Here is a 23,060-nt window from a genome sequence, read left to right on the forward strand (position 1 = left end):
AGCTAAAATATATTAAGACAAATATTTTGGTTGTTTATTTCAATCGCATGTATTTTTACAGTTTAATTATATCATTAATTGTTACATTTTTCAGCCTATAAAATGTCATAAAATGGGGGAAAACATCCATCCCGGTTTCTAAAATACAGGATATTCACGATATGAAAAAGAGAAAAGCAGCAAACATTGAAATTTTAAAGGATTAAAACAGCAGTTTCTGAAATGTTTGCATACAAATGAGTGAAAATAAACGTTTCTAATCGTTGCAGTCCGACTAACTACAGCAATATGTAATAATTACTTTTTTTTAAATGCAGGGAAGTGTATTACATGTTGCATTCAGGCTGTTTATTATAACATTGTGTACATATATGACAATTAATCAATTTATTACGTAATATTTCAGGAATATTCAGTCCTGACGTCAATAAATAGTTTCAGAAATATCAAAGTTTGTGTCAAAAACTCACTAAAAACATTTTTCTTTCAAAGAGTCCCCATTGTTATATATATAAAAAATACACTTGGCAAACAAAGGAAAGGCAGTACACGGACCTTCAGTTTACAAGCAGAGCGGCGGTCTTTGTCTTTAAAAAACTACACAAAATACAGGAAAATCAGATAAAAAAACTGGGTGTTTCTCAATGTCAAGGAAGGATGCTCCAGAGCCAAGGATGCTCCAGAGCCAAGGATGCTACGTCATCGAGTCCCGCCGAAGGACTGTTCCAATGTCCAGGCTCTTTGGAATTCTAACGAGCCCGGCGTCCTTCGTAGTAAGACATTTCGAGACTGCACATGGTGTAGACTCCGCGGTCTTAAAATCCCCACAATGCTTTGCACACGGACCAATTTCACAAATCTGTGGCGGGGCCTCTCATGACGCACACTTGCTCGCCTGTTCCTCCATTCTTCGTTTTCCGAGGCTAGGAAGGATTCTTGCCTCGCTTCTGAAGGAAGTGACTCGGAAGACATGTCCTACCAAGGAAGCGTCTACGACATTGAGAAATACCCACTGAGTGCACGTGTCGGCAAATAGTGAATAGAGTGACATCAGGATCATAACATTATAAAATGTGTGAATCCTCTCGTTAATTAAAAATGTTTAGATATTTCCTCAGATGTTGGGCAGGTGGTAGTTGAACCGGCGCAGGTTGTTGTTGTATTTTTTATTATCCAGCGACGGGAAGATGCTGCTGCTCGTCAGCTGAGGCAGATACTGCAGAGAGAAACAACATAAAAGAGAACATTTTAGAGCATTTCAGAGGTCCCATTCTGCGTTTTGGGGTTTCTTATCAGGGGTGTCAAACTCAAGGCCCGGGGGCCAAATCCGGCCCGTGACTTCATTTCATGCGGCCCCACAAGAGCTCTGAAAAAATATAACATGTTTATTATACGGTTACAGGCCGATTTACAGAAGCACATTCCCAATAAACTACATGTCCCACAATGCATCTCAAATTTGACTTTTTTCCAGAATGTAGCTTTTATTTGTTATCATTTTGTGACATTCTCACTGAAGAGACTTGCAATTATTTGCCCTAGACTTCTGCTTTCAGACGTAGTTAATTATGAAGTTATTACCCTATCCGATGATAATCCAATGAAGAGGCAATAATATAATATATTATCTTATATATATTAAATATTTATATATATGTATGTATGTATATATAGTCTTAAAGTTACAACCGGCCCTTTGAGTACAGCCATAATGCATACAATTGAGTTTGACACCCCTTCTGTAGTGTGTTCTATATATCCTTTATTTAGCCAGGTAAAAAGTCTCATTGAGATTAAAATCTCTTTTCCAAGAGCAACTTGGCCGAGAAGGGCAGCATGAACAAAGTTACAACAGATAACACACAGACAATACAGGCAGACGAATACAGCGGTCATAAAACACAAATGGCACATTAACCAGTCGATATGCAAATAAAAGAAACTATTATGAATCATATAAAACCAGCACAATTTAAAACTACTTCAATTATGGGATAGAGCAATCACATCGACCAATGGATTCTTGTTCTCTGTCCTTTAGGATGGACTCAGGGACGCGGGAAGTCAGTCAGAGTTGGGGGTGCTAGTGGAGCCTCGCAGATGGGGGTGCTGCAGCCCCCTCAGCACCCCCTATGGGGATCAAATCGGAGACTTTCCGCTCCTTCTGAACATTATTCCAAGCGGAAGGGGCAGCATATTTAAAAGCTTTTTTACCCATACCCATTCTATAGGTTTGTGTGCATGTAAAGGGTCTGCAAAGGCTAAAATCCTTTAATTCCTTCCAGAGGGAGTTTCTCTCCCACACTTCCCAACTAAATGTGTACATACATCTGTTCTTTACACTAGAATTTATTTAAAAGAACTCCATTTTGGTATGCTGATATTTAAGATGCTTGATAGTTGAAAATAAAATATTCAGTATTTAAAAAACTGACATAAATATGGCAGTTTATTGGTATTTCTTGTCTAATTTCTGCGCTCTGTACGGAGCATACTGACCCCAGGAGGGAGGTGTTTTCGGGTCAGTCTGGTCCTCCTGTTCCCAGAGCGGTCCTGAGACGAGCTGCTCTTCTCCTGCAGGCTGTCGAAGTACGGATGCTGCAGCAGCGTCTCACAGGACAGGCGCTCCGAGGGGTCCATCCTCAGGCAATCCTGCATCGAGACAAACATAAAACACTGTTATAACCTTTACAAAACGTTATTATAACCATCAACAGGCGCTCCGAGGGGTCCATCCTCAGGAAACCCTGCAAAATTGATTCTGACTTTTTTATGACTTGAGTTTTTTTTAATATTTTGACTTTTTTGGTGACTTTCTTTCAGATTTATGACTTTTGTTAGATTTCGGACTTTTTAAAGAAATACGTTTTTCTTTAGATTTGTTTTCAGACTTTTGACTTTTATTATGACTTATTTTTGTTTTGAATTTGAACTTTTTGGAGATTTCTGACTTTTGTTTGGTTGAATCTTTAAATTTCGAAAATGACTTTTTTCCAGAAATCTGACTTTTTTCAATAATGTTCCTCTCCTCATTTTCCCCTTACAGCCTAGACTTAATTCTTCATAACGTTTTTCTTTGACCTGCAGCTCCATGAACATTTTGAGTTTTGACTCACAGATCACCAACGACCTTTATATTAATCGTTAAATACTAATTGTTGTAAAACATTCACATCACCCTGGATTAAAATCTAACCTTACAGATTCTGACTCTCGTGTGTTATAACTCAGATAATAATAAACACAGTCGTCTTTACCTTCATGAGACTCAGAGCCTGGAGAGAGACGTTTGGGTATTTCTGCTCCAGAGGCTCCTGCAGAGAGAAAACATCACAAACACAGGTATTAGTAGCTTTTAGAAAATGGAAATAAAGCACTTTCAAAATACCTGAACCAAAACTATTTAATGTATTTGAATGTTTATTATGTTTATATACATGTAACAAATAAAGTATATCGTATCGTATAATTTGCAGACTGTCAAAGTCTTTATTATCCAATCTAAAAATACTAATTTTAGGAGCCATTTCCTTAGTTTATATTACTTTATAATTTTAAGGCCCCTACACACAAAACTGACACCAAAGAACACGTCCCGACGGACCCGATTGTTGTGTCGCCTCACGTCTCCTGCGTCTTGGCCAAAAGTCGCACTAGAACCGCAAAGACTTCAGCCGACGGCCAAGTCGCACATACGAACTGCGCATGCGTGAGTGGCAATAACTCTCCGTACCAGCAGGCGGCGGTAGTGTGTATTCGTCATTCAAAAGAGGCAACAACCGGAAGACAGAGGGTGTTTCTCAATCGCGAGTAAAGCTCCTGCAGAGCCACTATTTCAAGCATACTATGTCATCGAGTGCCGCCGAAGTACTGTTCCAATCTCCAGCATACTTGGAAATCTACCGAGCCCAGTGTACTCCGTTTGGAGAAATATCGAGGCTCCACTCCGCGGTCTTAAAATCCCCACAATGCTTTGCGCACGGACCAATTTCCAAAATCAGTGGCGGAAAATGTAAGGCGGGGCCTCTCATATGACGCACACCTGCACACTTGCTCGCCTGGTCCACTCTTCGTTTTCCAAATGTCAGGAAGTATTCTTGACTCGCTTCTGAAGCAAGATGCTCGGCAGACATGTGCTACCAAGCAAGAGTACTCGCGATTGAGAAACACCCAGACTGAGTGATACACCGAGAGAAGAAGAAGCGCGTGCGTTCCATTTTCACTACAGCGAGAAGCTCATGGGGATTTCCCGAACCTGAGTCGAGAGCTGGAGTTAACTGAAATCTCAGATTTGCCTTCTTAATAGTTTGTTTGGGTCCGTCACTTCCGTTTCGCTTCTCATGCACTGATTCACTAAACTGAACAGCCAATCAGAGTGATTTCTTTAGCCGACGGCCTTTTACCGACAGCCTGTTGAATCGGCGGCGGAAGGTGTCGGCACGGCCGAAAAGACACGCCGGGGCGGGACACACCAATCTGAGTAGGGCGACAGGACGCTCATCGACGGCCAGACATCTATCGACATCTATCAACGCCGAAATCGGCTTGGTGTGTAAGGACCTTTAGAGTACATTTATAGCATAAGATTTTGTGGTGTATATTATTTATTATTTCATTTGGTCGTGTTAATCCTGCAGGTCGGGTTTTGCGGCATAAAAGTCTTTAGACCTTGCTGGTTGGGAGCGTGACAGCTTGGTTCCTTATTGTGCCTTTAATATTTGAATGATCAGTTTATATGAGAAATAGTTTCTTTGAACATTATTTTTTCCACTGCCTCTTTTGGAATAAACAAGCATATTTTACTTTTCAATCGCATCTGGACATTTCTTACATTTTTTCTCTCAACAACAAGCGTCTATTCCTCGGTCAGCCCACGAGTGAATCACGGACAAAAGACTAAAACAAATGGATATCGTGGTCTCTTCACTAATATAAGTGCAAGAAGCTTTCTGAATTCAGCCGGTTCAGATCCTCTCACCTTCTGCTGGGGCTCGGGGATGGAGACCCCGCAGAAGAACTGGTTGCTGCTGAACACCTGCTGATGTCGGGGGGTCAGATCTCCTGCAGGAACACACACATAAACATTCATTCATCCTGTAAACGTAGGCAAGCGTTTACAGCACATTTACACATGTAATTCTGTCCCAGGTAACATGTCCAACCTTCCCTCTATTCCAGCCCTGTTAGAGAATGGCTGATCTGGGTAGGGGGAGCTTGTGTTGTAGCCCCGTTTTTAGAGATTTGGGTACGGAGGAAAAGAGAGAAGGTTTTATTTTCTCACGCTGGGTGAGTTCCCTGACGCACCGGGGACACATTTTTATGTATAAAAGACATCAAAAAGTGCATTTTACATGATAGGTCCCCTTTAATATAAAATAATATTTACCGAGGGTTCTGCGGATCAGGTACAGCTGGTCCATGTCAGACTTTCCGGGCCACAGTGGGACCCCCGACAGCAGCTCAGCGAACACACAGCCAACCGCCCACACGTCCACCGGGGCGCCGTACTGCGTGTCTCCCACCAGCAGCTCGGGGGCCCGATACCAGCGCGTCGCCACGTAGTCCGTGTAGTAATCACAGGGGCCCGCTGGGGGACACACAGGGTATATATAACTGTCAAGATCTGTCTTTGTTTTCCCGTTTTACTTTGAAAGGTGTTCACCCCCTGTCTAATGTCTGCAGCTGCTTCCTGTCTGTGTTTTCCCTCCTGTCTGATTGTCTCATTGGCCCAATTCCAAACCACACCCTACCCACTCCCACTCCGTGGCGGAGTGACACTCGCAGCTCAACGAGGCTCCCTCCTGTCAGATGGAGGGAGTAAATACAGCGGCAAGCTTTGGGACGGCCTCCCCTCTCTCCGGCAGAAACAGGAAATGCCGTAACTGTACCTCACAACGCTTTCAAATCAGCATCTCTTTGACAAAACATTAAAATGAATAACTAAAATAAAACACCAAACATCTTTAATTGTGTTGTCTTTTAGTTTTAAACCTGATGTTTATAAGCTTCTTAGTTTTTGCAACGGTCTGTAAATATACACAACTTTATAATAAAATGCAAACATTTACCTTTTTCTAGACTAAACACAGGTTTGATCCTAAGTTAAAAACATATGAGGTCATCATGAGGTTGTTAACATCGCAGTTTATCAGTGGATGTTTGCTGGAACTATTTGTACACAGCGTGTTTCCTGAGGACACACACAGCGTTGAGACGGGTCAGGTAGAGACCGGTCTCCAGTCAGCATCGCTGCAGACTCGCTGTTTGAGGGCTTGATAGCCCACTCCCCCTCCACACCCCTCCACACTCGTTGGTTTGGAACAGCCCTTAATGGGACCCTCCGCGAATGTGCAAACGGAGGGGTAGGGTGTAGGGGGCGGTTTGGAATTGGGCCATTGTGTTCACCTGTTGCCCTTGTGTTTCTGCCTCCCCTGCCCAGCTGTGTCTTGTCTTGTGATTACCCTTGTGTATTTAGTATATACTCACTGAGTATCCGGGCGAATCCGAAGTCGCAGAGTTTGATGACCTGCTGTTTGGTGATCAGGATGTTCTCTGGCTTCACGTCTCTGTGGATGCACTGCAGACACAGGAACACACTGTTATATTTACACACCGTACTCTACCCTCTGTTTATATACCCTATTTATTTTTATCCTGCAGATGTGAAATCTAGTCAAGTGTTAAATCAGACTTTAGTTCCACCTGGAGTAAATCCACCAGCTACCCTGCAGTCTACAAAGTACTTCAGACTAGCTGCACCTTCACCAGCTTTGAGAACACTTTCATGATCAATCATTATAAAACATATCATATATATTATTCTGGAATGGACCAATCTGCACAACGACTACTTTTACTGTCGCTACTTTCACTATATTTTGATGAGAATACTTTTCTACTTTTACTTGAGGAACATTTTGAATGCAGGACTTTTACTGTAACAGAGTATTCCTACACTCTGGTACTTCTACTTTTACTCAAGTACAAGATCTGAGTACTTCTACTTTTACTCAAGTACAAGATCTGAGTACTTCTACTTTTACTCAAGTACACGATCTGAGTACTTCTACATTTACTCAAGTACAATATCTGAGTACTTCTACTTTTACTAAAGTACAAGACCTGAGTACTTCTACTTTTACTCAAGTACAAGATCTGAGTACTTCTACTTTTACTCAAGTACATGATCTGAGTACTTCTACTTTTACTAAAGTACAAGATCTGAGTACTTCTACTTTTACTCAAGTACAAGATCTGAGTACTTCTACTTTTACTCAAGTACAAGATCTGAGTACTTCTACTTTTACTCAAGTACAAGATCTGAGTACTTCTACTTTTACTCAAGTACAAGATCTGAGTACTTCTACTTTTACTCAAGTACAAGATCTGAGTACTTCTACTTTTACTCAAGTACACGATCTGAGTACTTCTACATTTACTCAAGTACAATATCTGAGTACTTCTACTTTTACTAAAGTACAAGACCTGAGTACTTCTACTTTTACTCAAGTACAAGATCTGAGTACTTCTACTTTTACGCAAGTACAAGATCTGAGTACTTTTACTCAAGTACAAGATCTGAGTACTTCTACTTTTACTCAAGTACAAGATCTGAGTACTTCTACTTTTACTCAAGTACAAGATCTGAGTACTTTTACTCAAGTACAATATATGAGTACTTCTACTTTTACTCAAGTACAAGATCTGAGTACTTCTACTTTTACTCAAGTACACGATCTGAGTACTTCTACTTTTACTAAAGTACAAGATCTGAGTATTTCTACTTTTACTCAAGTACAAGATCTGAGTACTTCTACATTTACTCAAGTACAATATCTGAGTACTTCTACTTTTACTAAAGTACAAGACCTGAGTACTTCTACTTTTACTCAAGTACAAGATCTGAGTACTTCTACTTTTACTCAAGTACATGATCTGAGTACTTCTACTTTTACTAAAGTACAAGATCTGAGTACTTCTACTTTTACTCAAGTACAAGATCTGAGTACTTCTACTTTTACTCAAGTACAAGATCTGAGTACTTCTACTTTTACTCAAGTACAAGATCTGAGTACTTCTACTTTTACTCAAGTACAAGATCTGAGTACTTCTACTTTTACTCAAGTACAAGATCTGAGTACTTCTACTTTTACTCAAGTACACGATCTGAGTACTTCTACATTTACTCAAGTACAATATCTGAGTACTTCTACTTTTACTAAAGTACAAGATCTGAGTACTTCTACTTTTACTCAAGTACAAGATCTGAGTACTTCTACTTTTACTCAAGTACAATATCTGAGTACTTATTCTTTTACTCAAGTACAAGATCTGAGTACTTCTTCTTTTACTCAAGTACAATATCTGAGTACTTCTACTTTTACTCAAGTACAAGATCTGAGTACTTCTACTTTTACTCAAGTACAATATCTGAGTACTTCTACTTTTACTCAAGTACAAGATCTGAGTACTTCTACTTTTACTCAAGTACAAGATCTGAGTACTTCTACTTTTACTCAAGTACAAGATCTGAGTACTTCTACTTTTACTCAAGTACAAGATCTGAGTACTTTTACTCAAGTACAAGATCTGAGTACTTCTACTTGTACTCAAGTACAAGATCTGAGTACTTTTACTCAAGTACAAGATCTGAGTACTTCTACTTTTACTCAAGTACAAGATCTGAGTACTTTTACTCAAGTACAAGATCTGAGTACTTCTACTTTTACTCAAGTACAAGATCTGAGTACTTCTACTTTTACTCAAGTACAAGATCTGAGTACTTCTACTTTTACTCAAGTACAAGATCTGAGTACTTCTACTTTTACTCAAGTACAAGATCTGAGTACTTCTACTTTTACTCAAGTACACGATCTGAGTACTTCTACTTTTACTAAAGTACAAGATCTGAGTATTTCTACTTTTACTCAAGTACAAGATCTGAGTACTTCTACTTTTACTCAAGTACAAGATCTGAGTACTTCTACTTTTACTCAAGTACAAGATCTGAGTACTTCTACTTTTACTCAAGTACAAGATCTGAGTACTTTTACTCAAGTACAAGATCTGAGTACTTCTACTTTTACTCAAGTACAAGATCTGAGTACTTCTACTTTTACTCAAGTACAAGATCTGAGTACTTCTACTTTTACTCAAGTACAAGATCTGAGTACTTCTACTTTTACTCAAGTACAAGATCTGAGTACTTTTACTCAAGTACAATATATGAGTACTTCTACTTTTACTCAAGTACAAGATCTGAGTACTTCTACTTTTACTCAAGTACACGATCTGAGTACTTCTACTTTTACTAAAGTACAAGATCTGAGTATTTCTACTTTTACTCAAGTACAAGATCTGAGTACTTCTACTTTTACTCAAGTACAATATCTGAGTACTTCTACTTTTACTCAAGTACAAGATCTGAGTACTTCTACTTTTACTCAAGTACAAGATCTGAGTACTTCTACTTTTACTCAAGTACAAGATCTGAGTACTTCTACTTTTACTCAAGTACAAGATCTGAGTACTTTTACTCAAGTACAAGATCTGAGTACTTCTACTTTTACTCAAGTACAAGATCTGAGTACTTTTACTCAAGTACAAGATCTGAGTACTTCTACTTTTACTCAAGTACAAGATCTGAGTACTTTTACTCAAGTACAAGATCTGAGTACTTCTACTTTTACTCAAGTACAAGATCTGAGTACTTCTACTTTTACTCAAGTACAAGATCTGAGTACTTCTACTTTTACTCAAGTACAATATATGAGTACTTCTACTTTTACTCAAGTACAAGATCTGAGTACTTCTACTTTTACTCAAGTACACGATCTGAGTACTTCTACTTTTACTAAAGTACAAGATCTGAGTACTTCTACTTTTACTCAAGTACAAGATCTGAGTACTTCTACTTTTACTCAAGTACAAGATCTGAGTACTTCTACTTTTACTCAAGTACAAGATCTGAGTACTTCTACTTTTACTCAAGTACAAGATCTGAGTACTTTTACTCAAGTACAAGATCTGAGTACTTCTACTTTTACTCAAGTACAAGATCTGAGTACTTCTACTTTTACTCAAGTACAAGATCTGAGTACTTCTACTTTTACTCAAGTACAAGATCTGAGTACTTCTACTTTTACTCAAGTACAAGATCTGAGTACTTCTACTTTTACTCAAGTACAAGATCTGAGTACTTTTACTCAAGTACAATATATGAGTACTTCTACTTTTACTCAAGTACAAGATCTGAGTACTTCTACTTTTACTCAAGTACACGATCTGAGTACTTCTACTTTTACTAAAGTACAAGATCTGAGTATTTCTACTTTTACTCAAGTACAAGATCTGAGTACTTCTACTTTTATTCAAGTACAAGATCTGAGTACTTCTACTTTTACTCAAGTACAAGATCTGAGTACTTCTACTTTACTCAAGTACAAGATCTGAGTACTTTTACTCAAGTACAAGATCTGAGTACTTCTACTTTTACTCAAGTACAAGATCTGAGTACTTCTACTTTTACTCAAGTACAAGATCTGAGTACTTTTACTCAAGTACAAGATCTGAGTACTTTTACTCAAGTACAAGATCTGAGTACTTCTACTTTTACTCAAGTACAAGATCTGAGTACTTTTACTCAAGTACAAGATCTGAGTACTTCTACTTTTACTCAAGTACAAGATCTGAGTACTTTTACTCAAGTACAAGATCTGAGTACTTCTACTTTTACTCAAGTACAAGATCTGAGTACTTCTACTTTTACTCAAGTACAAGATCTGAGTACTTCTACTTTTACTCAAGTACAATATATGAGTACTTCTACTTTTACTCAAGTACAAGATCTGAGTACTTCTACTTTTACTCAAGTACACGATCTGAGTACTTCTACTTTTACTAAAGTACAAGATCTGAGTACTTCTACTTTTACTCAAGTACAAGATCTGAGTACTTCTACTTTTACTCAAGTACAAGATCTGAGTACTTCTACTTTTACTCAAGTACAAGATCTGAGTACTTCTACTTTTACTCAAGTACAAGATCTGAGTACTTTTACTCAAGTACAAGATCTGAGTACTTCTACTTTTACTCAAGTACAAGATCTGAGTACTTCTACTTTTACTCAAGTACAAGATCTGAGTACTTCTACTTTTACTCAAGTACAAGATCTGAGTACTTCTACTTTTACTCAAGTACAAGATCTGAGTACTTTTACTCAAGTACAATATATGAGTACTTCTACTTTTACTCAAGTACAATATCTGAGTACTTCTACTTTTACTCAAGTACACGATCTGAGTACTTCTACTTTTACTAAAGTACAAGATCTGAGTATTTCTACTTTTACTCAAGTACAAGATCTGAGTACTTCTACTTTTACTCAAGTACAAGATCTGAGTACTTCTACTTTTACTCAAGTACAAGATCTGAGTACTTCTACTTTTACTCAAGTACAAGATCTGAGTACTTTTACTCAAGTACAAGATCTGAGTACTTCTACTTTTACTCAAGTACAAGATCTGAGTACTTCTACTTTTACTCAAGTACAAGATCTGAGTACTTCTACCTTTACTCAAGTACAAGATCTGAGTACTTCTACCTTTACTCAAGTACAAGATCTGAGTACTTCTACTTTTACTCAAGTACAAGATCTGAGTACTTCTACCTTTACTCAAGTACAAGATCTGAGTACTTCTACCTTTACTCAAGTACAAGATCTGAGTACTTCTACTTTTACTCAAGTACACGATCTGAGTACTTCTACTTTTACTAAAGTACAAGATCTGAGTATTTCTACTTTTACTCAAGTACAAGATCTGAGTACTTCTACTTTTACTCAAGTACAAGATCTGAGTACTTCTACTTTTACTCAAGTACAAGATCTGAGTACTTCTACTTTTACTCAAGTACAAGATCTGAGTACTTTTACTCAAGTACAAGATCTGAGTACTTCTACTTTTACTCAAGTACAAGATCTGAGTACTTCTACTTTTACTCAAGTACAAGATCTGAGTACTTCTACTTTTACTCAAGTACAAGATCTGAGTACTTCTACCTTTACTCAAGTACAAGATCTGAGTACTTCTACTTTTACTCAAGTACAAGATCTGAGTACTTCTACTTTTACTCAAGTACAAGATCTGAGTACTTCTCCCATGTCTTGATTGTAAGACACAGATAATAAAAGTGTTTTGTGTTGAAACAGTGTTTTTAACGACTCTGTTGTTTGGTGTTCTCGTCTCTCAGTGAAACATTAACTGCTGCTTAGCCGAGGAGGAATTCTCGTAAAAAAAAGAAAAAGAAAGGAGTCATAAAGCAGGAGGAGGAGGGTTTAAAGAGGAGGGAAACAACTCACACATTTACACACAGAGGAAATAAAGGTACTCACGTTCTGTTTGTGACAGAAGTTTACAGCTTTTAGAGTCTGCCACGTTATACTCCTCACAAGGTGCTCGGGCACTCTGAGGACAAACAGGAAATCAACTTTATTCATTGATTCATCATTACACGATGGCTAAAATCAAACTCCTACACGGTGTTTTTCAGGTGTATATCAGTATGTAGTGTCTCTACTTTAAAGAGTCCTCTCCTGCTGATGTTCAGGTGTATATCAGTATGTAGTGTCTCTACTTTAAAGAGTCCTCTCCTGCTGATGTTCAGGTTTATATCAGTATGTAGTGTCTCTACTTTAAAGAGTCCTCTCCTGCTGATGTTCAGGTGTATATCAGTGTGTAGTGTCTCTACTTTAAAGAGTCCTCTCCTGCTGATGTCCAGGTGTATATCAGTATGTAGTGTCTCTACTTTAAAGAGTCCTCTCCTGCTGATGTTCAGGTTTATATCAGTATGTAGTGTCTCTACTTTAAAGAGTCCTCTCCTGCTGATGTTCAGGTTTATATCAGTATGTAGTGTCTCTACTTTAAAGAGTCCTCTCCTGCTGATGTTCAGGTGTATATCAGTATGTAGTGTCTCTACTTTAAAGAGTCCTCTCCTGCTGATGTTCAGGTGTATAGCAGTATGTAGTGTCTCTACTTTAAAGAGTCCTCTCCTGCTGATGTTCAGGTGTATATCAGTGTGTAGTGTCTCTACTTTAAAGAGTCCTCTCCTGCTGATGTCCAGGTGTATATCAGTATGTAGTGTCTCTACTTTAAAGAGTCCTCTCCTGCTGATGTTCAGGTGTATATCAGTATGTAGTGTCTCTACTTTGACATGTCTCCATGCTTTAATGTTCAAAAAGCTCTTTATTGTTCTCATGTGCTGCAGCACCTCTTTTCACCCTTTGTCTGAAACCAGAGCCCAGTCTGCTCTGATTGGTTAGCTGGCCGGCTCTGTTGTGATTGGTCAACCACTTAGAGATGTCCCGCCCTCTTAGCCTATCACGTACAATGTGTTAGAGTGCTAGCCAATAGGAACGCAAATGTTACATAGTGAAGTCACTATGTTCCAGAAGTAAACAGAGGAGTCTATATAAATTGTCGTGTTTAGGTATTCATAAAGATATTAATGATGAAAATCAGATTACTGCTTAAAGTGTGCAATGTAATATTGTAATAAGTGTTATAATTGAACACCAAGTTGGTATTTATACTCTAAGATTACCAAAATGTGATATTTTGGTTCTTTTTTGTGGTAATTACTTGTTTTATCTTGTCGTTAAGTTTCCCGCTCCAGAAATCTGCACTAAGAGAGTCCACAGGGATCCTGTAGGTAATCAGCATGTAGATTTCCGTCTGTATTCCCACACGTGTAACACTGAGTCTTTGTTTCTCGTGTTGCCGGGGAGAAGCTAAATCGAGCCCTGTGAGCGGCCATTAATAACCCCCCCCACGCTTTCTTTTGAAGCTCTGTGTCCAGCTGCAGCAATGCATTGTGGGAGCACGGTAAACATTGCTCAGTGCGCAGGTCGGCCTCCCGGGAGACGCTGATATAACGCAGAGATCATAAAAAGTGTTCAATGCTCTCATTATGTCTGATTTATGTCCAGAATGCAAACTCAGCTGTGTTTGCTTTTTATATAATAATAACACCTCCTTAAATAGAGAAATACATACTATTTATTGCATTTATAGCACATGTTTCTTAAGCTTTTACTTTACACATAGGAAGTGGCTGAAATGTGTTAAAATCTTATTTTTTTGGGGTTATACTTTGTTTTATTTTGTGTTTTCTGCAGGTCCAGGTTTTTATTTGGAATATTACTTTTGTGTAAGTTGCTTTAATGCCCATACAAATAATTGTAAATGTATTACACATGTATCTCAAGGTTTCATCGCTTTAATAAGAAAACATAAATATTGAATTGGCTTTAATAAAAGTGTTTATTTTTTTATTTTCTTATAACATTATATAAAATTGATTATTCTTGTAATCAGATTTTACATTGGGTCTTTTTATATATAATATTTGGAGTAATAGTTATTCACTAACATGTATGTACAGTCAGGGCCGCCGCTTGTGGACAGGCAAGGCAGGAAACTGCTTGGGGCCCCGGACCAGAAGGGGGCCCCCAAAGAACGTAGATTAAGAAGGTCCACAGCAACGACAACATGAAACACCCTTTAATTTACTGCAACGACATGTCGGGAAACCCCCTCATGGCGGCCCCATGCATAGCGCGCCCTAAAATGCTGCTTCTTATCTTAAGTTTCGTTGTCTTGCTCCGCTCCGGGGGGTGGGGGGTGCTGTCGGCTGTGCGTGGTGATGATATGCTGGTTCGAGGGGCCCCCAGTGAATGTTTGCCTAGGGCCCCCACAGACTCTAGAATCGGCACTGTGCACAGTATGTATAAACATCAGTCCTCTGTAAAATACATTTCGTTTTTGCTCCCTCTGCATTCAAATAGCTAGCAAAAAATATTTATATATAATTGAGATGTTTGGATGTATGTGATAGGGCTGAACGATTAATCGATTTTAAATATAAATCGCGATTTTAAATTATGCAATTATCAAATCGCAAATTTTTTTGTTCTTCTTGTGTGTCAGTCATCCACACCAATCAGAAGTGCTGCGCTCCACATGCACCAGCCATTGTTAACCAATCAGAAGTGGCCCATGATAGAAGGTGATAGACAGATTGATCCAATCACCTGCCAAGTATTTTTGAAAGTGCCTGCCCTTTCCAAATGGCTTCCAATGGAGCTTTAGATGGTTTGGTGAACCATCTGAGTCAGGTTAGTAATGCTCCATCACATGTTTCTATTACAGGGTGAGTCTGAAACTGAAGCTTGACTTTAAAGCAACCCAACGGAAGTGTTATGTAAGTTTAGTTATTTCACTCGTAGCTCGTGCTGCGGGGGTGCTAGAGACGGGAGCATGTTGATGCGACCTTCCTAGCCGGAGATAAACTTCCGTTGAGTCGCTTAAAAACAAATATCGCAAATCGAATCGCAATATCTGTCAGAAAAATCGCAATTAGATTATTTCCCCAAATCGTGCAGCCCTAGTATGTGAGCTTGTTTTGAGTTTTAGCCTCACGGACCCTCGGGGGTGTCGGTCGAGCTCGTGCAGCACCGTGTGGTCGCAGTACTCGAACACCAGGTGCAGTTTCCTCTTCCTCCGGAAAACCTCCATCAGGTTCACCAGGTTAGCGTGCTTCAGTTGCTGCGGAATAAGAAGAACTCTTAGTTCACAAAGGGCTGGGTTAAGGCGAGGCAGAAAGTAAATGATACTGGAGGAATATTTATTTGTTGGTATTTGGAGAGAAATGTGGAAATGTCAGAGAGGGGAACATGCTGGAAGAAGTTAAAATATAGACATTTAATGGGGAGTATTCACCCCCCACTGAGCTGATGTATAATAATAATATAATACATTTTATTTAAGGGCGACTTTCATGACACCTAAGGACAATAAATAGAAAAATAATTAAATAAATAGATAAATAAATAGATGAACAAATAAATAACTAGATAAATAAATGAAGCTGTTAAAGCAGCATCTCTGATCAAACAGCTGACTGTGATAAACATGCTGTTGCCCCAGACAACCTGCCCTTCCCGCATGACTAATTCAACTGAGTCTGTTTCTCCTTCTCTGATGATCCTCGTGATGCAGCAGCAAACGCACAGCTTCACCTTCATGTTTAAAATATTTCGGGTATAAACAACAAAGTCCTGCTGATGTTTTAGTTTTTTTCTCCCACCCTTATAAAGTCTGACAGACATGATGCAATGAGTCTGTCTTTGTTCCAGAGTAGGTGATGTTATGTTCAATTATTGTTCTGATTATTTTTTCGAGTGTCAATTAATTAGAAAGTTGATTCAACGTCACTTTATTTTTGAAAGGATGTATTGCATTTAACAAACAATAACACTGAACGTATTTTACATCTGAAGGCTGTTTATATTTCTATTTTTATTTAAAGTGCACCTATCATGCATATATTATGGGTCTCAGATCTATAGAAATATATAAAAACATGTCTATGATGTTTTTTGCAGATTTGGGTACGGAGGAAAAGAGAGAGGGTTTTATTTTCTGACGCTGCGTGAGTTCCCCGACGCACCGGGGACACGTATGTATGTATAAAAAAACACATCAAAAAGTGCATTTTGCATGATAGGTCCCCTTTAAATTAAAAGAACAGTAAGTGCACACCAAGTGTTTAGAGTTAGACATAGCTCTTTGTAATTGTGAAATCTTCATTATTAATTGGACTTTTGTTGTTGCACAGGATTTACCCTGCAGGTTGTTTTTTACGCAGCTCTTTTCTCTCTCTTCTGTGCAGCAGTTAAATGCGGGATTTACTGCACCCTGCCCCCCCCCCCGCTGGCTGCAGAGAGACACTACAAAGAGGATTTGCATTTTAAAAAGGTCAAAATAAAACTTCTAAATAAAGCGCTGCATAGTAGGACAACTCATAGAATATAAAACAACTAAACTATGAGCATCAAAATACATTTTAAATATCTTTCTATCATGTTTATTACTAACCGAAGGGATTAAAGTAAATGTTGTACAAGCCAAAGTAGTTAATACAGACACAAGAAGTTTTTCTCACATTATTTTGACATTTTCTCTGAGAATTTGGACTTTAAACCAAAATAAGACTCATTATCTCATTATATATAGATGGTTCTACGATGATGTTGACTTTGTGGATCCTTTCTAATTACAAACGAACATTGACTGACTGTCTAATAACTGGCCGTTTCTCAATCTCGAGGAAACTGGCTTCCAAGCCAATATTTCAAGGATGCTACGTCATCAAGTGGCGCAGCAGGACCGTTCCAATGCCCAGCATACTTGGAATTCCACCGAGGCAGCGTCCTCGGTTTGGGGGAAATTTCGAGGCTGCACATGGGTAGACTTCGCGTCCTTAAAATCCCCACAATGCTTTGCGCACGGACCAATTTCCCGAAATCTGTGGCGGAAAATGTAAGGCGGGGCCTCTCATATGACGCACACTTGCTCGCCTGTTCCACTCTTCGTTTTCCGAATGCCAGGAAGGACTCTTGCCTAGCTTCTGAAGGAAGTGACTCGGAAGACATGTGCTACCAAGCTAGCATCCTCGAGATTGAGAAACGGCCACTGTCTTATATTTCTTTACATTTTAAATTATTTTTACGTTTTACGAGAAGTTCAGTCATGGGGAGTGTTGGTGAAATATGTTCCTATAGGTCCATAACTTTGACCCAGTTTATCAGTTTGTACTGACCTCATTGAACACAGGCCTCAACCTTGGGCTGCTCTCAGTGCTTTGTCGTCGTGTTATGGTTTTATCTTGTTATGCACAGTGTTGATTATTCTCTCAGAACTAGCTAAATACATGGGTCTGAGGTAGAGATCTTCAGAAACATGTCTTGTGAATTCTCCGGCCGAAGCTCCAAATAAACCATCATTGTTTGCCATCAAAGTTCCTGCTCTCCTCGTGTCTCTCTGAGTCTCTATTGCTTCAGAAGTTTCCATCACAGGGAGGGACTCGGAGTAGAACCGCTCCTCCTTCGTGTTGAAAGGAGCCAGTTGAGGTGGTTCGGACACCTAGTAAGGATGCCACCTGGTAAAGATGCCATTCAGTAAGGATGTAGTAAGGATGCAACTTAGTAAGGATGCCACTTAGTAAGGATGCAACTTAGTAAGGACGCCACCTTAAGGATGCCACTGAGTAAGGATGCCATTCAGTAAGGATGCCACTGAGTAAGGATGCCACTTAGTAAGGATGCCACTTTGTAAGGATGTACTGTAGTAAGGATGCAACTTAGTAAGGATGCCACTTAGTAAGGATGCCACTGAGTAAGAATTACACTTAGTAAGGATGTAGTAAGGATGCAACTAAGTAAGGATGCCACTTAGTAAGGATGCAACTTAGTAAGGACGCCACCTTAAGGATGCCACTGAGTAAGGATTCCAGTTAGTAAGGATGCCATTCAGTAAGGATGCCACTGAGTAAGGATGCCACTTAGTAAGGATGCCACCTTAAGGATGCCAGTTAGTAAGGATGCCATTCAGTAAGGATGCCACCTGGTAAGGATGCCACTTAGTAAGGATGCCACTTAGTAAGGATGCAACTTAGCAAGGATGCCACTTAGTAAGGATGCCACTTAGTAAGGATGCAACCTGGTAAGGATGCAACTTAGTAAGGATGCAACTTAGTAAGGATGCCACTTGGTAAGGATACCACCTGGTAAGGATACCACTTAGTAAGGATACCACTTAGTAAGGATGCCACCTAGTAAGGATGCCACCTGGCTGAGGTGTTCCAGGCACGTCCAGTTTAGAGGAGACCAAATGGCAGACCCAGGACCAGTTGGAGGGATTATATCTCTTTGCTGGCCTGGGAGCGCCTTGAATCCCCAGAGAGATCTGGTTGATGATGGCTGGGGAAAGGGAGGTTCAGGGCCCTCTGCTGGAACGGCTGCCTCCGCGACCCGACTGGGATACGCGGGAGAAGATGGATGGATGGAATTTGAAGTTGGCTTCCACTTCTCAGATACATGAGGGTTACCACCGAGGTGCATGTGTGACACAGATGTTGCAGCATGTGGTTGGATAGGAGTTGTTTTGCCTCCAGCATGTGCATATCGAGTTTAGCCAAGTGATGAGGCAGTTGGTTCTGCAGGGTTTCTACCTGAAGTCACTTTATTATTGTAAGTTGCATTGGATAACTTTGCTGGAACGGCTGCCTCCGCGACCCGACTGGCATACGCGGGAGAAGATAGATGGATGGAGCTTTCACATTTCTTTTTAATTTTTTAAACCAATTTTTCAGATTTTATTTTTGGTAAAATCGTTGGTGAATTTTTTACATTTTTCTCGATAATGCTTGAATTTTTTTCATAGTTTGTATTTAAAAAAAATTGGATAATTATAAAAATGTATTTCTGATTTGATTTTTCCTTCTGCTTCTTTTACATTTTCTCTGATTATTTAAAACTAAGAAACACAAATCTGACTCAACATCTGACCATTTTGAATCTGTCCTGGCAAATTGAGACACAACACTATCTTGTTTTGTCTCTACCTTTCCTGCCAGAAATCCCTTCACACCTGCAATACTGCTAGATCAGTTTCATGACGGCAAAAACACAGATGTGAAAGAGAGGGTTTTTAGAGACATGTAGGATCTTACTAAGCAAAGAAAAGGATAATAATGAGGATAGTATTTATGACGTTATTGTGTCTTCACCTTGAGCATCCTGATCTCCCGCAGAGCGATCTTCTTGATGATGGGATCGTCTTCAGACTCCACAAACTTCTTGATGGCGACGATCTGTCCCGTGTCTTTGTTCCTGCACTTGAACACAACGCCGTACGAACCCTCCCCGATCTTCGCTATCTTCTCGTACTTCTCCATCACAGCGTAAAACAAAAGAATCCAGGAGAAAGGACTGAGTCTGCAGCCTGAGAATAAAACAGATGGGAAATATTTAATAAAATTCACATGTGTTGGTTAACAGGAATATATATCATGACGTGTTGTACATTTCTACTTAACTCCTCAAGTTTATATAAAAAAAATATATTTATTTGATTGTTTATGGAGCATCTGTCAGAAGAACTCCTTTTCTCCTCGGGATAAAAAATGTATTTTCTTAGACAAAAAAACAACGTTTATTTTGGAGATTTTTTCAGAAAAAGTATGGCTATATTTATTATTTTCTTTTTTTGTTTTATCTTTAAAGTTTCATTATGAAGGCTGGAGATACACAATTATTTTGTGATTTTTTTTCCTTGTTGTTTATATTTTTGTTATATAAAATATATATATTTGTTTGGATTTTTTTCTGATAATTTCTCTTACTATTTTCACAACTTCTTTAATTATTTTTGCCTGAAGTTGTTATGATCTGAAAGTTGTGACATACCAGATGTATTTATTTTTTTGAGACCGACTTCATGTCTTTGTAAAAACACAAAAAGGGGACACATATCTGAACATTTAGTGGTTAAATATTATTTGTAATGTATTAAATGATTTTCTTGCATCTAAAAGCATTTTGATAAAAACAGCTTAAACATTTATTGATACTAATATATTATATTGATATATTTTTATTATTTTGCACATTTCTGCACAACACTATGCAACTGTGCATATTTTTACAGTCATTTGTAATGATTTTAGTTGTATATTTATATTTTTGTGCACATTTTGATTTTATTTATAAAAATCTTTGACCTCTACAACATTCTTTATTAGTTTTAATATTTTTTTTAAAGAGCTTATGGCACAGAAAAATCATGCATAATCATCAAAATCATCCTTAAAAGTACAACATGCATTTAACTTAACTTAACATGCATAAGCACATTTAATAAAAACCTAAATAAATGCAGTGTTTCCGCTGTGGAAAACGTTTTGAGAAACCCTTTAAATTGCCTCCTGAAATAGATGTGAGTGCTCAGAGGAACAGTACACCTGTCTCTCTACACTTAGATTGCGTAACCAAAACATTTGCAATGCAAAGTACATTCATTTCCCTGAAGTAAGGGGGCACACACACAGAACAGAGAGGGAGGAAAATCAAAGTGATGCACATTTAATACCTGCATAAAATGAGATAATAGCTTCTAAATGCATGCTTTAGAGTGGCATTTGATGCTAAAAAACAGTCACTAAAATCCAAGTCTGAGCAAAGTTACAACATGAGACAAACTGATTATTAAAGTAGGAACATTCCTGAGTTTGTGTTAGAAATATTTAAATAAAATAACATTTCGTTTGTAGTAAAATGTTAAAATAAAACTTACTTTTGTTGTAAGAGAGAGATCCAGAGTCAGGGAGGATCACAGCTCAACTGTCTGCGGAGAGAGAGGCGCGAGGAGGCTTATAACGAGTTAACTGGGGTGGAAGAAACACAAACATCCGGTAGTGCCCTTCAAAATAAAACACAGAATAGATTCCCTCCTTGCCTGTATGACAAACGCAAGCACAGCAACTCTTAGCTCAGATGCAGAAATGGTAAATGTGCTTTAATTGAATATGTCCAATGTATGCGAAGTTGTACTTTGACTCCACTACATTTATTTGACATTTCCTAGATATTTAAATGAATATGTGGGACTATTTTTTCTTATTCTTAAGTTGTTTACCAGACTCTGATGCAGTAACTCTCTTGGGGATTCAGACAAGCTATTAGTAGGGCAACTTTATTATGAAAATAAATGACATTTCAATGTAAACAATTTGAGTCGAAATGCAGAAATAGAGATATAAACTAAGGAAAAGAGACGATGTAAATCAACAAAGGTAAACAATAACCTTCTGATCAGCAGCAATCTGTTTCGTGATTTTATTTTGAAGGTGAGATCCCCTCACTTCCGGTGTTGTCCTCTCTCTGATCAGTTTCACACATTTATCTCTTTTACGCTCCGGGTTCCCATAGCAACAGCTGAGCGACTCCACCTCGCTCCACCTCCGTAAAAAAGGAAAACAGACTGAGTTTCTGCGGATTCTCCTTCCTCAAAGTTAGAGAGTTAAAGAGGTGTTTTAATTAAAAGGGGACCTATCATGCAAAATGCACTTTTTGATGTCTTTTATGCATAAATATGTGTCTCCGGTGCGTCAGAAAATAAAAACCTTTCTCTTTTCCTCTGTACCCAAATCTTTTAAAAACGGGGGTACAACGAGCGGATACATATTTGCTGCCGATATGATGTCAAATTCGGCGTCGGGCCCACAGAAAGTTGCTATCAGAAACAATGCCTGACATGTTTTGGACATAATCTCGTCTTTGTTTACATTAGCAAGCGTCGCTAACAGTCAGAGCCAGTGACGGACTGACCGGGACGAATCCCGACGGGCCGGTACTGAAGTGGGCCGGTCGGATAAGTCACTAGCCCCCTATTACGCTATATGTTTCCAATATTACCACTTTAATAAAAAGGCAGCTCGTCTAACAGTAAACCCTCCTCAGGCAAACAGGCTTCTCTCAGAGGGATTCCATGCTCTTTCCTCACAGGACCTGGCGCTGAAAACACTTTTATTCTGGAGGAAATCAGTCGTATGAAAGCCCATTTGTGCCGACACAATAACAATGGAGAGATAATAAAACTACATGTAATGACTTGATTTCTCAACAATATTAGGAAAATCAAAAGCTTTTCTTAAAGACAATGATAACTTTCTTAAGATACACCTTCTAAACATTTTTAAAACCTTCTCAAAACAATGAGAATCTTTCAAAAATAAGAAACAAAAAACAACGGCTATTGAGAATATGAGGAAGGTGACTGTGCTGAGGGAGTCTCGCAGGTAGAGTTACGGATAGCAAACGAAACGGACTCAACATATGGTTATTTAAAGGTCCCCTATTATACTGTTTTTCATCAATATATTGCAGCTCTCAGATAAATACAGCACATGTCTCTGAAGTGTTTGGCTCCAAATACCAAACAGATCATTGCAGCATCCCATAATCCCCTCTGTTTCCAAAGGGCTGATTCTCTGTCTGTTACTTTAGATGAAAATAAGGAGCCCCTCCCCACGCCCCTCTGAGAGAGATTTGGTTACAAAGAACTCAATGGTGCTCTAGGAGGAGATTCAGGGGACACTTTATGATGTAAATCTTTGTTCCTGAAACGTTCAGTCTCTTTACACAGAGGGGACACATGTTGATG

At 38.8% G+C, this 23,060-nt stretch overlaps 1 protein-coding gene across 1 annotated transcript; it reads right to left on the reverse strand.

Annotated features, from left to right (window-relative positions):
• Positions 1-357: 357 nt before the first annotated feature.
• cdkl1 (cyclin dependent kinase like 1 (CDC2 related kinase)) lies at positions 358-21,258 on the reverse strand. The gene is made up of 10 exons (XM_034110848.2): positions 21,192-21,258; positions 19,627-19,841; positions 15,481-15,602; positions 12,392-12,464; positions 6,487-6,577; positions 5,387-5,587; positions 4,979-5,061; positions 3,258-3,314; positions 2,500-2,652; positions 358-1,216 (listed from the first exon to the last, which is right to left on the reverse strand). The coding sequence occupies exons 2-10, from the start codon at positions 19,792-19,794 to the stop codon at positions 1,115-1,117; spliced, it is 1,050 nt and encodes a 349-aa protein (XP_033966739.1). The 5' UTR covers positions 19,795-19,841; positions 21,192-21,258; the 3' UTR covers positions 358-1,114.
• Between the last annotated feature and the right edge of the window lie 1,802 nt (positions 21,259-23,060).

This window comes from Pseudochaenichthys georgianus, chromosome 22 (genome assembly GCF_902827115.2).
Source record: "Pseudochaenichthys georgianus chromosome 22, fPseGeo1.2, whole genome shotgun sequence".
In the NCBI taxonomy this organism is placed as follows: domain Eukaryota; kingdom Metazoa; phylum Chordata; class Actinopteri; order Perciformes; family Channichthyidae; genus Pseudochaenichthys; species Pseudochaenichthys georgianus.

Coding starts and splice junctions, on each gene's coding strand:
- cdkl1 (XM_034110848.2), bottom strand. CDS start 19,794: ATGGAGAAGTACGAGAAGATAGCGAAGATCGGGGAGGGTTCGTACGGC. Junction 15,603..19,626: donor GGGAGATCAGGATGCTCAAG/GTGAAGACACAA, acceptor CTTATTCCGCAG/CAACTGAAGCACGCTAACCT. Junction 5,588..6,486: donor CGGATTCGCCCGGATACTCA/GTGAGTATATAC, acceptor TGTGTCCCCCAG/CGGGCCCCTGTGATTACTAC.